Here is a 17071-nt window from a genome sequence, read left to right as displayed (position 1 = left end):
GAGGATGAATCTCGGTTGCCCTCACGTCTGAGACCGTCACTCTGCGCATCTTATCACGTGGCTTGTTGAGCGCGTTACCATGGAGACATCCCAGGTAGCCATTCAGTCGGGCCAATTGCGGCTGAGTGTTGGCTCACTCGGCTGTTGTCTTGGAGCAGCTCGCCAAAAGTGAGCCAGTTCTGGCCCAGTAATGGTTGCCAGATTTGGCTAAGCTTTGGATGTGCGGATTTGGCCCAATTTGGGCTGAGACACGGCACATTCGGCCCGACTATGGACCATAAGTGCTGGCCACATTTTGGTTGAGATATAGCCATACAGACCCGGACCAGTTTAGGTTGAGTGCTGGGGGAGCACAGATCAGGGACTGGGGCATGGGGTAGGGTAGAGATGCCTTTACAAGGTGGGTCACCTTTTAACAATGCGGCAAATTGGTCTGACTTTGTCATAAAATTATGTGGCAGCGACCCCTAAACCTAAATGTAATATCTTTTAACATAACACACAAACACACGCATAATTAGTTAGGCTGAATTACTAAATTGCTAAATGATTTATCTTTTTCAAAAATATACTTTGTAAAATCAGTTGTAAAGCTCTTTCCTTGTCAACTTTATGTTATTTATTGTATTTTTCCACCTTCTCTTTTTTTCTTCTTTGTTGATTTCATCGTGGAGGTTGTTTGTTTCTTTAATTAATCCATTAAATGTAACTAAATTGGGTAGTTACTGATTTAATTCATATAATCAAACAAGCTTAAAGTGTTAAAGGGTTAGTTCACCCAAAAAATTTTAATGATCCCATAATTTACAAACCCTCAAGCCATTCTAGTTGTATATGACTTTCTTCTTTCAGCCAAACACAATCAGAGTTATATTAAATAATATCCTGCTCTTCCAAGATTTATAATGGGAGTGAATGGTACCTTAGAGTTTAAAGCCCAAAAAAGCATATCCATCCATCATAGAAGTAATCCATACGGCTCCTGGGGGTTAATAAAGGCCTTCTGAAGCGAAGCGATGCGTTTTTGTAAGAAACGCAAGTTCTTTATGAACTATAATCACTGGCTTCCTGTAATGGCCGTCCGTGTGTTCACTGGCTTCCTCTATCCTCTGCACTTCCACGTTCGTCACTTCTCACCGGAGCTTACGCTACATCTACATCATATGCCAGAACTCGACTCTCTTGTGAACGCGCAGACGGCCGTTACCGGAAGCCAGTGATTATAGTTTATAAAGATGAATATTTTTCTTACAAAAGCACATCAACCGCATCTCAAACGACTATATAACCCAGTAAAGAGCTAGTTTATTCCCATCTTTTCCAGTCTTTATGCTAAATTACGATAACCAGCTTCATGTTTAAAAAGGCAAACATGTGCCATATTCACCTGATTGATACATTTTTTTTTTTTTTTTAAGAATCTGTGAAGAAATTCAAGTACTGCCAGTGTGTCGGATGGAGACATTGAAAAGTTAATAAAAAGATGGCCGCAGCTTGCATCCGATAGAGATGAAGAAGAGAGCGGACCCTAAAGCAAGCAGATTCTTTCTATGGTATGTTCCAAAATGTTGTTACCATTTACCAGCATTGCCAATTTGAATTTGAATATGTACACATATGCTCAATAGGGGACCTGTTATGCAAAATTCACTTTTAAATGGTGTTTGAACATAAATGTGTTTTGGCAGTATGTGTACACAACCACCCTATAATAATAATTAAAAGAAATCCACCCAGTCCAATTATTGTTTTAATCCCCATTAATCATAAGCACTGTCCCAGAACAAGCCGTTCGCAGATTCCATACAAAGTGACGTCACTTTGAACAGGCCCCGCCCACTATTGACGAGTTGTAAACAGTCCGCCATTGTTTTGACACCGGCTTTAGAATGTCTCCTAAGCGATTGAGGTGTTTTGTTGTCGGATGTAAGAATGAACATAGCAGTCTTCATTTACTCCCGACATCTGAGCCGCGGAAGACGCAGTGGATTCGTTTTGTTTTTAAAGGGAATGCGCCCTCCAATCTACCTAAATGCGTTCATGTTTGCGCTAATCATTTTACACCAGACTGCTTTGTAAACGAGGGTCAGTACAAAGCAGGGTTTGCTAAAAAGTTGTTCCTGAAGAATGGATCAGTACCAACTGTTCGTGGTCCAGTTTCACCCCCAGAAGTAAGAAGAATAATTTTTTTTATGAATCTTTCCCAATAATGTGCTAGTTAGCATGTTCCACGACGAGTGCGGCTAAAGTAAACACCGTCTCAGATAATTAGTTATGACGTCATTTGACGTATCTAACTATAGTTCACAACCGCACGTTTGTAATGAACAATGGTGATTGTCTGACTCTTAATACAAACTGTGTACGTTTTCGTTCAAATTTTAAAAAATGCAATGTTTATTTGTTAAGGTCTGCAAATCGACATATATTAGCTGCACGCGGGATGTTGGCAGCCAGACAGAATCACCGCAGCTGCATAGTGTCGGGACACAACTATCAATGAGGACGCTTCAATTACACCACAGGAGTACTGGTGTGTGTGTATGTTTAATCATATTTATTTTGCACATTAGCTATAATGGATTTACTGTTGGCACTGTGTATAACGATGTGACATAACTCAAAAACATAACTACATTTTACATTCCAGGTGTCCAGACAACTGTGCCCAGTTTGGACTTTGGCATATCATCAGTTTCTCATGCAGCTGGTGCAACATTTATGTCTTCCACACCAAATAAGCCTCCATCAAAGAGACCTCGCATGGACCTTGAGGAAGAGGGAGATGATGATGATGATGCCCTCCAGGGCTGTTCTTCTTCTATATTAACAGCTAAAGAGTCAGATGTCACATTTGATCCTGCAGAGGCAGACACATCTTTAACAGAGCCAACAGAGACTGCGTAAGTTTCTGTAGTGTGCAGATGGTTTTGTATTTAGAGATGCACCAATTGTGAAATTCTGGGCTTATACCGATGTTTTTGTTGTTATTTAATCCCCCTTTCTAGCCAGTGAAACAAAGAAATCTTCATTATTAAAATTATATCTGCTGTTATATTATGAAACAATGTTTAATATAACCTTCTTTCACATGATAAAGATTATTTGTTTTTGTGAAAAAACATTTTTTCAAGAGCCTTTATACATCTGCCTACTCAATGAGAAGCATTTTTCAGTACATATGTAACAGGAGCCAGCTGATAGATAGCTGTGCAGTGTGTAAACCTCACTCTCCTGACCTCAAGATGTGCACTAGCGACTGGCGCTAGAAGCTGTAGCCTTCAGCCTCCTTGTTAGCGCACCCGTCTCCCACGCCGGAGACACCGATTCGAAGCCCGTTCGGAGCAGGGGCGAGAAGGACCAGGGGCAACACATAGCCCAACAAAAATTATTTTTGTGAAACATAAGTGTAATTCAATTTAAATGTAATTATAAGTGATTATAAAAGCAGTAAAATATAAATAGGGCTATCTTTTAGCTCTTGTGTTTTTCATACAGACTACAAAGTTCTTGTGTTTCCATTGAGCACAATCTTACTGTAGGTTGAAACATGGAGCTGAACATGGGCCTGTTTACAAAACAAAAATTGGCCTCTTAGTAAATACCTTCCCATACTTTTGCAAGCGAGCGCCCAGTGGCGCCTGCAGCTGTACGCACTGTGTGTACCATGAGCGCCATGGACGGATTATGACTTGCAAAGGCCCTGGGGCCAATTATCTCCAATATAATAGGGGGGGGTTGATGTTCATGCCCAAAATGGTTTTCAAGCAGGGGGGGGGGGGTCACCAAACTAGATTGCACAGCCTTAAAGCCCAGGGTACCCCCGGGCAGTCAAGGGCCCTCTGGTAGTCAATGGCCCCTGGGCACTGGCCCCACTGGCCCGGTCGGTAATCCGTACCTGATGAGCGTTCCGACTGACCTGAGAAATATTTACTCTCCGAATATTTCACCAATCATAAAATGTGCCCCGTATTTCTGTTGGCTCTTTAAAAGAACCAGCAATGTCCAATTAGCGAATGAATAATTATTTTGAGTTGGTTCTTTTCAGTGATTTGACCAAACAGGCTTGCAAAATGGTCTGAATCGATTTGTGATTCGTGATTCAGTAAAATCCGTTCAGAGCGTTCTCTTGATGAATCATTTGGAGCAGTTTTTCACACAGTAAAACAGCATCTGGATATTTATGAATACATCTCTGGATACACTGTAAATGTACCTACTGTCAACTGAAACAACATGCTGTTTTTTTGAGCGGTAATTTGAGAAACTTCAGCTAGTGCTGTGCCATGTGAACAAGGGGCTGTTCAAACTGAATGTCTTTTTGCGTCCGCTCGTGCTGTTTTTCAATTGTCTTCCATGTAAACAGTCGCTAGATGGATGTCTTTTGACAACTGCGTCACGTTTCGCTGTGTTTTTAGCATTTCTCACTGAAGCGCAGCATTTTTAAACGCCGTGTCAAGTTAAAAAAAGTCTTCAATTGATAGAAACCCGTCTCGAGACTCTTGCGTTCTGCTCTATTCGTTGTAGTGCATTTTGCCTTTTTTAGTGCGAAAACGCGTCTGTCTGAACATTACTGGAAGAAATGCTTTAGCCAATACTTACATGAATGCTACTCATACTAGAGGTCGACCGATATTGGTTTTTTCAGGCCGATGTCGATCTTTAGATATCCGGGTCGGCCGATGGCCGATTAATGATGCCGATTTATTTTGGCCGATATGTGCTTGTTTTTAACCTCTTATTTGAACCTTTTATTTGAAAGATAAAATGTAACACAAATAATTACTTAAGATAGACAACATTTCTCAACAAATACATTTATTGAACACTTGACCAATCTGCACTTGTACACTTAAAATTAAAAATGTATAATGTAAAAACATATTGTATAAATAATGTATAACAAATATATTAAATAAACAAAGCAGGTGTTACGAACTGCTCCGAGACACGAAGGTTGAGATCCAAATGCAGCTTTAATTAAGGGGCAATCCAGACACGTAATCCAATATTCAGAGCATCCAAGAGAAGCACAGGCATAACTGGGGATGGGTATCGTTAAGGTTTAATGGTATTACTATCTTACCGATACTGCTTATCGATCCGGTACTTTAACGGTCTTCTTAACGGTTCTTTTTGTTATATATATATATATATATTAAACAAATATAAACATTATATAGGCACAGTGATTTAATTTCAGGAAGGTCTACTAACATTACTGTTCAGGTGTGGTCTAAAAAGAAATCTAATAAAGTAATTAATTGTAAAATAACACTGCATAGTTTATCATAGATAGATTAATGCTTATTAATGCAGAAGTTATTCATTCAAGAGCTGTAAGTGATTTTCTCTTTGCCTTTTGTTGTTTGATTCGCAGTAGCTCAATCGTCACATGTTTAATAGACCGCTTCCCCTTTAAGAGTTCAGATCTAATAGGCTCCTGATGCAGCATATTTTCTCCCAACTATTTCCATAACTACGTCCATTTAAGACAAACTGTGTTCAAGTGAATCTCCAAGCCGGTCGTTTTGACATATTTTTGTGTATAGTTGATCGTTTAGACGCATGAAACCGGAAGTAGCCTATACTTTACTTTGCGGTGTGTTTCGGAGCGCGCGCCGCCTTGGGAACGGTAGCAACAGTAGCATTTTACAACAATCACCGATCGTGCTGATTCTGACGTTAAGTTTGAGTTTTAGGGAGAAATGTCAGTGCACCGCTGTGAAGGGAAGGACGTTGTGCTAGACAGAATGCGGCTTATGTATAAATATTATTTTTATAATCTTTGGAAGGCGAAATCTAAAATAAAATCAGACTAATAATCACATATCTAAACCAGGCTATGTTCGAATGTTTAGTTCTGTCACTCATTAAGCTGGGCTGTGTTGTGCTCGCTGTGCGCGAGACTCTCTCTCTCTCTCTCTCTCTCTCTCTCTCTCTCTCTCTCTCTCTCTCTCTCTCTCTGACTGCGAATAGCTAAATTGCATCACAGACAAATGGTTTCATATTATTATACATAGAAATGGCTGGCGAGATAAAATAACTTTCTCTTTATAGCAATAATAAATGTATTTTCTTAATTTCTCCAGTACCGACAGCAGAACCGATAACGTCCAAGCTTACCAAAGCCAGTCCTTCAACAGCCTATACTGCGTTGGTATTTTATTACTTATTTCTCTGCACTGAGTGACAACCCTCTCAAATATAAGACACACAAACAGAACAAATAAAAGTCTCAGATTCACTGTCTGTAATTGCAAAATTCTTGCTTCCTTATTGTGACATGATAGCAACCCTTCTGCTGTGATAATGCAACTTCAACTACGCTATCAATATCCAAAGTAGCCGAACGTCATGTCAACTATCGCGTTTGTCACGTTTTTTCTTGAAGTTGGCAGTAACATATCAAAAGTTTTTAATTAAATCTAAAGAAGTTATACAAATTTAATCCTTACTGTTTTCTCCAAGGAACTTAGCTCCTTCCTTAGGCACTGGATGAGGTCTGCTCACTCTGCTGGAGAATGACTCTAGGGGCAGCGTGCGTCGAACACGTGTTCCACAACAACACTAGGCTGCCCACAGATGCGCCTGCCTAATAATCGGCTTGATATGCGTGGATATTGGCCGATGCCGATTATGTAAAAAATTCAAAAAATCGGCCGATTAATCGGTCGACCTATAACTCATACTCAAGAAAATATATAAATGCTTATCTCAGAGTCACCAGAATTGAACGCTTTGGTGTTGGTATTATAGCGCCACCTGTTGGATCTTCTCCATATCTGCAGATGGGTAGTCAACTGTTGTCCAATTTGTACGCAAATAACAACGCATATAAACGGATGCCGATATTTGCCGATAGGACTGCCATCATCCTATCGGCAAATACGGTGTCGTTCACCGATGGCAGCGAATATCAGCCGATACCGATGTTTGGCCGATAAATCGGTGCATCCCTATTTTGCATTATATTTCTTTTTGATATTGACCCTAATCTTTATTTTTGCTTATGTATCTATATTTTTCAGGGCTCAGGCATCCAAGCCTGTTCAAAAAATATGTAAATATATTGTGTATGAGAGTTGCCTTATGGAACTCTTTGAGGTTTGTCCGGTATGTCAGCGAAGCTGTGATGTCCGTTCACAAAGGCTTGGAACGTTTCTACATGTGGAACAACTTTGCCAACACTGTCATTTTCTACGCAAATGGAACAGTCAGCCAATTCTGGGAAGTACTCCAGCTGGCAACCTTCATCTTTCTGCTGCTGTGTATCTCTGTGGGGCTTCTTTCTACACCGTTGAAAAGGTACTTGCATATCAACTAATTCATCTCAATGCAGTCACAGAGACTACATTTCTATAACCACAACGATTTGTACTGGTGTTAATTTAGAAAATTGATGTATAACACCTTGTCTGTTCTGTCTGTCATCAGATATTCGCAGCTATGCATCTGCAAGTCTTCGGGTACGACACCTTTCGTCGGCACGCACGGATGTATATCGAGCCTGCCATTGTGTACAAATGGCAAAATTGGCAGGATGGGATGCTACATCAGATCAGTCAAAGGGAAAAAGTCATTGTTGTTGGCAATATGAGGGCTGACTCATCAGGTACATAGTAGGAAAATTTATGGTGCGTTTACATACAACGCGAAGCGAGCATTTCACGTTGCACGATGACATACAAACTCAATGCAAAGATGCAAATTTGAGCAAAAAATCTGCATTACCCGTTGTCACGAATATCAGTATTGAGATTGTCCGGATGTCACTGACGACGTAGTAGCAGAAAAAATCTGGAAAAATGGATGAACATTTTTCTTTAAGCGGTATGCGGGCACCTGGAATTGCATGACACAATGTCATACACACAATGAGACCGGACGAAAAAAGACATCGCTTGGAGGAAAGCGAGTGAGGAAGTTGGACTACTTGGTAAGTTCTGAAAATATGCATGTCTACTTGATTCCAGCTATTGGTTGTACTTTACTATGAACCAAGTCATAGAAGCCCCTCCTCCTGTCCTTTTCCGGAAGAGAAGCGGGAATACTCGCGGGTTTGCGTTACTCGCGCAAACGTTAGTTTAAACACACATTTATAATCCAGCGGTCAAACTCGCACAAGGCGAAAATTTTCTTCGCGTTGTAAGTGAACGCACCATTATACTTATTAAAAAGCAGAAAAAAGATTGCATTGTTATTTCACATCTGTCAACGCAATGCACAGTGTCTAATATGGAATTATGTACCATTGTTTTTGAAGGACACTCTGCCAAATTTGGCAGCTATACAATGATGGACCTTGAGACAAACACCGTTGTTGATATACAACTGGTCCAGGTGAAACTTGAGTGAGAAGAAACATTTGTAATTATAAGGTTCACATTTTGAGTTTTACATGTTTTTTGTGTGTTTTTTTATTTAATTTCATTGTACTACATTTCTTTGACAGAGTAACGAAGTGGGAGGAAGCTGTAACATGGAAAAGGAAGGTTTAAAGAGAAGCCTCGATTTGTTGGAAATGCGTCGCGTGACTCTACACTCCATTGTGACTGACCAGCATCCACGAATACATAAAATACCTCCGGGACCGTAATATCACCCAATTCTATGATTTCTGGCACATTCAGAAAAGTATTTAACCTTATCCTTCAAATAATATTTTGACTTGGACAGAGCAATAATTTGGGAAATACTGTACTAATGAAAATGTTCTATATTCACAATACCATTACATTAAATTTCTGTTTATTTGTTTACATCAAGCACACATTGAACATTGGTCTACATGTCTTTAGTGTTGTCATGCTTGTATTTATTGTCATTTCCAGGAGTTTCAAAACAGCTTGATAAAATTGCCAAGTTGAAGGGTTGTGAGAAACTACGCAAGTGGTTGCGTAGTATAAAGAATCACATATACTGGACTGCTGCTTCGTCAACCACAGGGCCAGAACGAGTTGCAAAATGGACATCGATTCTGAACCATGTCCAGGATAAACACACTCACGAGGACCCATATTTTCCTGCATGTCTACATGCACAAAGGCAAAGTATAGACAAGAGCAAATGGCTGACTGCTGGTATGTTGTCCGAATAAACTTTTTAGGTAACTTTCATATTAAAAAATAAGAGCAAATCCAGTTATTAGGATAACAGCACATTTCCACATCTTTAGGAACTCTGCCATTTTACAAGTTGGAGAAAGTTCTCTCCAACAAGAGAATATTGAGGGATGTAACAAAACTAAGTCCTCACCACCAGACTTCTTCTGTAGAGGCTTTCCACAGCATCATTTTACGTTTTGCTTCTAAAAACACCGTCTTTACGTTTCTTGGAATGTTGTGCAGGTAAAGTAATTGTTGTCAAATTAACTTCACATTTGCATAGTTTTATCATGATATGTGAAATTGTATTCTTTGCTTGAAGACTGTACCTGGCTGCACTACATTTCAATGAAAACGCCGGTTGTCCGCAAGCCACATCAGCAGCAGGTCCGCCACTGTTCAAACTCACCTTTCCGAAGGCCAGGAAAGGAGAATTCCCGGTCAGAGATGTGAAAGCTGAACCTACATTCAGTATGTGTATTTACCAAATATAATAGAAATGCACATCATCTTACAAGTTTGGTTAAAACACTCAATAGTAACTATGTACAAATAAAATCTGTCATATTCCACAGGGTATGTGGAGGACCTGCTGGACCTCATATTTGATGAAGTCTTTGTGGACCCAGCACCATATGTGGAGCAGACCATGAGGATCCCCATACCACCAGCCCTGTAGCCCTGTGTGCTGAGTACAAGCGGCCAGAAGAGGAGGAGGTCATCCCTAGCCGGGTGACTTGATTTAATCTATAGGCGGCTTGAAGCCAACATAGCCGCCCTGGGCATCGGGAAACTCCCGGGGAATCCTCAGCACCACACAGGCTGGAATTACAACGCATACTTTCGCCATCTGAGGAAACCCCAGCACCAGCTCACAAAGCAGCGATTTGTAAATAAACCAAAAATGTATATTTTTCAAGTTGTATTTCCACGTAGTCGCAAGGGACCATAGTCGGCTCTGTAAATGTGAGAGAGAACACATTTAAACAAACTGGCTCCATTCCAGGATGGTCCACCATACATGAGGGAGTCACTTCTAACCTTCATTACAGTAAACTGCGTTTGCACCAGCACATTTGCATTTAAAGACACACACAAAAACAGCTCGTTTTTATTCCCACCCAGGGCTGGACTGGTAATCTGGCATACCGGGCATTTTCCTGGTGGCACTTTGGGGCCGATCAGGGGCCGATCAGGTCGCTTGCATCACTGGCCAATGAGGACGAGTTGTTTCTCTTGAGTTATGTCCCGGCCCTCAAAAGACTGACACCACAGAAAAGAGCCGCAGTTAAAATGACAATCCATCCGATTATGTTATAAGATGAATACGCACGTTGAGACCCCCTAAGTATGTCCCAGCAGCCATATCACCCTGCAGCTCTTGCCTGGTTGCCCACTATAGCTAAGCAGTGTTGAGACTGGTCAGTATCTGGATGGGAGACCTCCTGGGGAAAAACTAAGGTTGCTGCTGGAAGTGGTATTAGGGAGGCCAGTAGGGGGTGCTCAACCTGTGGTCGGTGTGTGTCCTAATCCCCCAGTATAGTGACGGGGACACTATACAGTAAAAAGGCACCGTCTTTCGGATGATTCATTAAACCGAGGTTCTGACTGTCTGTGGTCATTAAAAATCCCCCCATAGGCCCTTCTCAATCATGGCCTCCTAATAATCTCCATCCCATCCATTAATTGGCTACATCACTCTACTCTCTCCTCTCCACCAATAGCAGGTGTGTGGTGAGTGTACTGGTGCACTATGGCTGCCGTCGCATCATCCAGGTGGTGGTTGAGTCCCACTATACTATGTAAAAGCGCTATATAATTGTCAGGATTTATTACTTTTATTATTGATAATAAAATGTGTTCAAAAGCACTACATTTCAGTATATATTTCAATGCAACGAAATAGGAACTGGTTTGTTTTGCAGTCAATTGCCTCACTTTTGTCTAGGTTTTGATTAGTTACTTTATGGTGCAAACGCTCTTGTTTTGTAAAATGGCTCTATTAAATATAATATAATCAGCATTTAATTGTCAAGGTGCAAACTGCTATTTAATGCATTTTTGTCAATTTCTTTAGTTGCTTGTTTGTTTTGTGCTCAAAGCATCATTGATTCATTGAAAAGATACCCTTCTCCTATATACAATGAACTAAATGAAAACTAGTGATGAGTTTTACTATAAACTTAGTCATTAAGATTCAATGAAATGACACAAATGGATGTATAGGACCAAAGAATTATATTTGTGCCTAGGTTATGTCTCTGCAGCTCTATCGATACCAATCATCACGACACCAAAAACCATAATCTTAACAATGTAAAGGCAATGAATATCAGTAAGCCAGATGGACTGTTTATTTGTATCTCGATTTGATCCTCCTTATCTGTGTGGCTTAAGACAGATTTTGAAAATCCATTAATTCCTTGATGATAAACGTGTATACGGACTTGTATGATCACAGAGGATTTATTGTGAATGAATAGCACATGTACAATAGCTTTGCCTTTTTGTGACTCTTTGTCAAAAATGACACACTGAATGACTGCATTGCAGCGATAAGGAGGAGTCAAGACACTGCCCAAGTATTTCTGTCTGCTGTTCGCGGCTTTGAGCATTAGGCATTTTAAATATTAAACCTGTAAAAGAAAATGCTATTTTGTTGTCATGACTTAGCTCTAAAAACCCTCCGAGACCCACACTTAAAGCAATTTAACCCTTAAATGCAAATCTTATTACATACCTTGGGTCTTGGCACGTGCATCTATGGTTTGCAGGTCTTCCAGGTGGTTACAATGCATTTTAGGTGAAACCAAAACATCCAAAACTTAACTGTATCACTCAGATGACTTCATTATCATTGAAATAATGAAGGGTCCACACCAATGGCAATACATTGATTGAATTACCAATTCACAGAATAGGTCTGGGGAAACTAGAGCCAGGTGATTGCCTTAGTTAGCATGAGAAACAAGATGTTGAAGTGGACAAACAGGATGCAGCCATGTGTAGACGATCTCACAGAATCACGATACCAAATACCTTGAAAACCCAATACAATGTGCATCACTTTTTTCATGTAGACCACCTGATCTTATAGTGACACTTATATTTACAATCCCACATGACAACTTATGGCACTTTTCCACGGCACGGTTCGACTCGACTCGCTTTACTTTTCTGAGCTTGCTTTTCCACTGCTGTTTAGTGCCGCCTCAGTGTGGGCGGGATTATAGACTGATCGTCATTGTTGCGCCGTGACATCATCTTAAATGCAACACAAACATTACTGACCATAAACAATAACATGAGCGCTAGCTGTTAGCTGCTAGCTCATTGTGCGGCATAAAGCAGTTGTTCATGGTGATGTTACACAAGTGTGTCTGGTTGTTTTAGAAGCTTCCAGTAGCTGCTCGACTGAATAAAGTGAAGCTTTCAAGCAGAGTATCGAGTTAACGTAACAAAACATCCTATCCTCCATCGTGGACTCCAACAACGCCGTGACCAAGTCCAGCGCACTCTCCCTCCCATTGCTCGCCGGTCTAGATGGCGCCCATTTGGTCGAACCACTTCTTAATTTCCTTGATGGTTCTGTAGTCACTTAAGTTTTGTTTAACGTTTCCTTACACTGTTGGTAGGTCCGGTGGTAGCCGTGTGCGGCCAACAGCTGAGACACTTCCTGAGAGACTTTCGTTTTGTTCGATGCTAACGGGAGGAACGTCTGCACCTCGTTTATTGACCATGGTGTGGTTTTGCTCACAGCCATTTCTTTTTACAATTCGAAAGCCGCGTGAACAAATGATACTGCTATCGCTGTTGCTAACTTTAAAACTAGCGGGTTGATGTCACATGTCGCAAATCCAGTGATGCCGGTAGTGACGATTCTCTCTGACCAATCAGTGATCTGCCGGGTTTTGACGTCACATTTAGTAACGGCCCGGCTCGCTTGGAACCTCGACCGAGGTGGTACTAAAAAAAGTACCAGGTACCAAATACTGGAATACAACCACAGTGGAAACCCCAAAAAAGTGAGCCGAGTTGAGCCGTACCGTGCAGTGGAAAAGCCCCATTACAGAATTTCAGTAGCACACTCAAAGGACAAAAGCCAAATCACACTGTTCATGTGTTAAACTTGCTATAGTTTACTTCCACGTTACATCTTCATAAAATGTAAATCAAGTCAATCACTGAAACATCGGCGCTACCTTGAGAATGAAATAGCACAGACACTGTCGGCCAAAAGTGTGGAATAATGTACAGATTTTGCTCTTATGGAAAGAAATTGTTATTTTTTGAGGCATTCAGCTGATCACAATGTATCAGTCAGGACATTAATAACGTGAAAAAATATTTTCAGAACTTCTTAAACTACTTCAAAGATGAACTCGTCAAAAAATCCTCTACTTGCAGCGATGACAGCTTTGCAGATCTTGTTATTCTAGCGGTCCGTTTGTCCAGATACTCAGGTGACCTTTCACCCCACACTTCCTGTAGCGCTTTACCTTTGACCCCACACTTCCTGTAGCACCTGACCTTTGACCCCACACTTCCTGTAGCACTTGACCTTTGACCCCACACTTCCTGTAGCACTTGCTATAGATGTGACTGTCTTGTCGGGCACTTCTCACACACCTTACAGTCTAGCTGATCCCACAAAAGCTCAATGGGGTTCAGATCCGTAACACTCTTTTCCAATTATCTGTTGCTCAATGTCTGTGTTTCTTTGCCCACTCTAACCTTTTCTTTTTGTGTTTCTGTTTCAAAAGTGTCTTTTTCTTTGCAATTCTTCCCATAAGTCCTCCTGAGTCTTCTCTTTACTGTTGTACATGAAACTGGTGTTGAGCGGGTAGAATTCAATGAAGCTGTCAGCGGAGGACATGTGAGGCGTCTATTTCTCAAACTAGAGACTCTGATGTACTGATCCTCTTGTTTAGTTGCACATCTGGTCTTCCACATCTCGTTCTGTCCTTGTTAGAGACAGTTGTGCTTTATCTTTGAAGACTGTAGTGACACCTTTGGATGAAATCTGCAGTTTTTTGGTAATTTCAAGCATTGCATCGCCTTCATTCCTCAAAACAATGATTGACTGATGAGTTTCTAGAGAAAGCTGTTTGTTTTTTTGCCATTTTGTACCTAATATTGACCTGAAGTCATGCCAGTCTATTACATACTGTGGCATCTCAAAAACAAACACAGACAGCTTTAAGCTTCATTTAACAAACCAAATATCTTTCAACTGTGTTTGATGTAATGGCAAGTGATTTTCAAGTAGCAAATGATCAATTTATCATGATTACTCCAGGATAAAGTGTTGGACTGATGCTGCTGTCTAGATTATAGTGATGGTGCTGTTTACATCAGTAATGTCCTGACTATACTCTGATCAGTTGAATGCCACTTTGGTGAATTAAAGTACAATTTCCTTCCGAATCAGCAAAATCTGCACATTATTCCAAACTTTTGGCCGCTAGTGTATAATATGTATCCTGTATGTACATGCATATGAAATGCATGCACTAAAGAGGTGTGGGCTCCAAAAAGTAGACCCAATGCATGCATTAAAGGCTTACATTATATGTCATTAAATATGGGTTCAAACTTCATAAAACTGCAGCTCACAGTCTGAAACATGAACACTTGTTCACAGTGCATCCTGACACTATGGCTGACTGTTTTGGATTTAGTCCAAGCATGTATTTGACAGTAGTTGTGTTGTGTTTTCGAGAAATATCAATAGGAATGGTTGGGGCTCTGAGGGTTAAACAGCTATGAAATAAACAAAATCCCATGCAAATGCGCTGATCCTCTTGGAGACCTCTGGTCTGTGTTGACATCGCAGCAGAATCAAAGCCCATAATGCAGCCAATTTATCTTTGCCCGCAACAATGAGGATTTGTGGCTCTCTGAACATCTCATTTGATACAGTGAAATCTGATTTCTTCTGAGCCAAAGCCAGATTACCTGAATCTCATGTTCTCACTAACACCTTCACAACAGCCCAGATTAGGTGGGATTTTTCAGCCACTTTATACATTTTGCCCTGAGCTGTATAGAGGGATTATGCTTTGTCTCCCTTCTTTAATCTATTTGGTAAATGGGGGTTTGACTCAGAGAGGGAGAAGTGTGGCTCTATATCAATGTGTGCTCCTCTGGAAACGGCATTCTGGCTCAGCACCGGTTGGTGCAGCCAACAGACCTCACACCATGGACATGAGCGTGTTTACAGACAAGAAACGCTTTGCGTTCACTATTGACAGCATTCTGAGCGGAGTCTTTGAGAACGGAGACAGGAATACCATTCCCAGCTCGGAAAACAGTCCTGTCTCGACTCTCGAAGCATGCAAGGAGAAACTGGTTTCAGAGTCTCCAACGAATCATGAATCACTGAATCAAACGGATCCTCGATCGTGCTGCTACTGTTCACAATGTGGAGAGATTCTACACGCAGCCAACGGTAAGATTCTTTTGTTTGCTTTGGTAGACTTGGGTTTTAATAATGAAACTCATTGGAAATGTACATTTATGCATTTGGCTTTTATCCAAAGCGACTTACAGTGCACTTATTACAGGGACAATCCCCCCCCCCGGAGCAACCTGGAGTTAAGTGTCTTGCTCACGGACGCAATGGTGGTGGCTGTGGGGATTGAACCAGCAACCTTCTGATTACCAGTTCAGTGCTTTAGCCCACTAGGCCACCACCACTCCATAAATAGTACGGAAGCTCTGGAGCGCAAGGTGAAAAAAAATAAAAGCTGTATAATTAAATTTCACCATGAAAGTCTGCACATGACATATAGCAGCAGAGAAAGCATTAAAAGCACAAGTTTACTGATAGTGGCACCTGGTGGCCAAGGTTGGTAGCGCATTCCTGTTTTTGAAGAGAGAATTTTTTTTATTTCTCTCTTCAAAAAACATTTTTTTCTCTCTTTAAATTTTTTTTTTTTTATCACTTCAAACATTTCTTTTGTCTTCAAACTTTTTTCTATCTTCAAAAAAAAAATTCTCACTTAAATTTTTTTTTTCACTTCAAAAAAAAAGTTTTTGTCTTCAAACTTTTTTTTTCTATCTTCAAAAAATAGTTTTTGTCACTTAAAATTTTTTTTTGTCTTCAAACTTTTTTCTATCTTAAATAAATACATTCTTTCTTCAAAACGTTTTTTTTTTTCTCTTCAAAAACAGTTATGCGCTACCAACCTTGGCCACCAGGTGCCACTATCAGTAAACTTGTGCTTTTAATGCTTTCTCTGCTGCTATATGTCATGTGCAGACTTTCATGGTGAAATTGAATTATGTAATTTCACCTTGTGCTTCAGGGCTTCCGTACTATTTAACCCCATTGTTAGAAGAACAATAGAGATATAAAGAGTTAAACTAAATATTTCATCTGACATTTTGTGCGCACAACAAGTAAAATAGAAAGAAACAAAGTTGACTCCTACACGGAAAATGCAAAGGCTAATTCACATTTTAGGAGATTTAGTTCTCATGAGATCACACATTTGTGTTAGTTGAAGTCTCAACTTTGTCTCAGGTATTCATCTTACTTAGGAGGAATACAAATGAACAAATTAGTCCATTGTTGACATTTAGCAAGCTGACAGTCGATATCACAGTTTGAGTTATTATTGAGATCTCTTCTGTAACTGCAGAGGAGACACATGCAGTATGAGATCACTAGGGTCTTCTTCTCAGGGGAAACGTGAAAATATATTTCACTCTCCATTTGCTTTTTTTTTCTCACTTCAAAAAATGTTTTAAAAGAGAGAATAAATTTTAAGTGAGAAAAAAAATGCAAATTTTAGAGAGAGAAGAGAGAAACCTTGTTTTTAGACATGTTTACTGATAGTGGCACCTGGTGGCCAAGGTTGGTACTGCATTCCTTTTTCAAAATGTTTTGAAGAGAGAAAAAAAAATTTGAATAGAGAAAAGAAAAAAAGTTTTTTTGAAATGCGAAAAATAAATATTTT

The 17071-nt window shown here is 40.2% G+C and overlaps 2 protein-coding genes across 5 annotated transcripts in view; both read left to right on the top strand.

Annotated features, from left to right (window-relative positions):
• Positions 1 to 1863: 1863 nt before the first annotated feature.
• LOC127642989 (uncharacterized) lies at positions 1864 to 11743 on the top strand. 4 transcript variants are annotated; one of them, XM_052125497.1, is made up of 11 exons: positions 1864 to 2171; positions 2410 to 2533; positions 2651 to 2903; positions 7032 to 7308; positions 7438 to 7615; positions 8267 to 8343; positions 8456 to 8637; positions 8835 to 9083; positions 9179 to 9350; positions 9430 to 9578; positions 9683 to 11743. In XM_052125497.1, exons 1-7 carry the CDS (start codon positions 1890 to 1892, stop codon positions 8597 to 8599), a joined length of 1335 nt encoding a protein of 444 aa, XP_051981457.1. In that variant the 5' UTR covers positions 1864 to 1889; the 3' UTR covers positions 8600 to 8637; positions 8835 to 9083; positions 9179 to 9350; positions 9430 to 9578; positions 9683 to 11743. The 4 variants fall into 4 exon arrangements, with proteins under 4 accessions (XP_051981457.1, XP_051981455.1, XP_051981456.1 ...); XM_052125495.1 differs by having other exon boundaries at positions 2410 to 2539; XM_052125496.1 differs by lacking the exons at positions 9179 to 9350; positions 9430 to 9578; positions 9683 to 11743 and having other exon boundaries at positions 2410 to 2539; positions 8835 to 9153.
• Positions 11744 to 13394: 1651 nt separating this feature from the next.
• The window catches only part of LOC127643001 (pituitary homeobox x), a 6805-nt gene continuing 3128 nt past the window's right edge, over positions 13395 to 17071 (top strand). The window contains exon 1 of the mRNA XM_052125519.1: positions 13395 to 15558. Coding sequence (XP_051981479.1) covers positions 15075 to 15558 — 484 coding nt within the window. The 5' untranslated portion in view covers positions 13395 to 15074. The remainder of the gene's footprint in view (positions 15559 to 17071) is intronic.

This window comes from Xyrauchen texanus, chromosome 4 (assembly GCF_025860055.1).
Source record: "Xyrauchen texanus isolate HMW12.3.18 chromosome 4, RBS_HiC_50CHRs, whole genome shotgun sequence".
Taxonomy (NCBI): domain Eukaryota; kingdom Metazoa; phylum Chordata; class Actinopteri; order Cypriniformes; family Catostomidae; genus Xyrauchen; species Xyrauchen texanus.
This window is presented reverse-complemented; position numbering and strand designations above follow the sequence as displayed.

What these genes read in the sequence shown, in the direction of transcription:
- LOC127642989 (XM_052125495.1), top strand. Translation starts at nt 1,890, where the DNA reads ATGTCTCCTAAGCGATTGAGGTGTTTTGTTGTCGGATGTAAGAATGAA. An exon ending in GTCCAGTTTCACCCCCAGAA is followed by an intron (nt 2,172 to 2,409) that starts GTAAGAAGAATA and finishes TTATTTGTTAAG; the next exon opens with GTCTGCAAATCGACATATAT. An exon ending in TTGATATACAACTGGTCCAG is followed by an intron (nt 8,344 to 8,455) that starts GTGAAACTTGAG and finishes TTTCTTTGACAG; the next exon opens with AGTAACGAAGTGGGAGGAAG.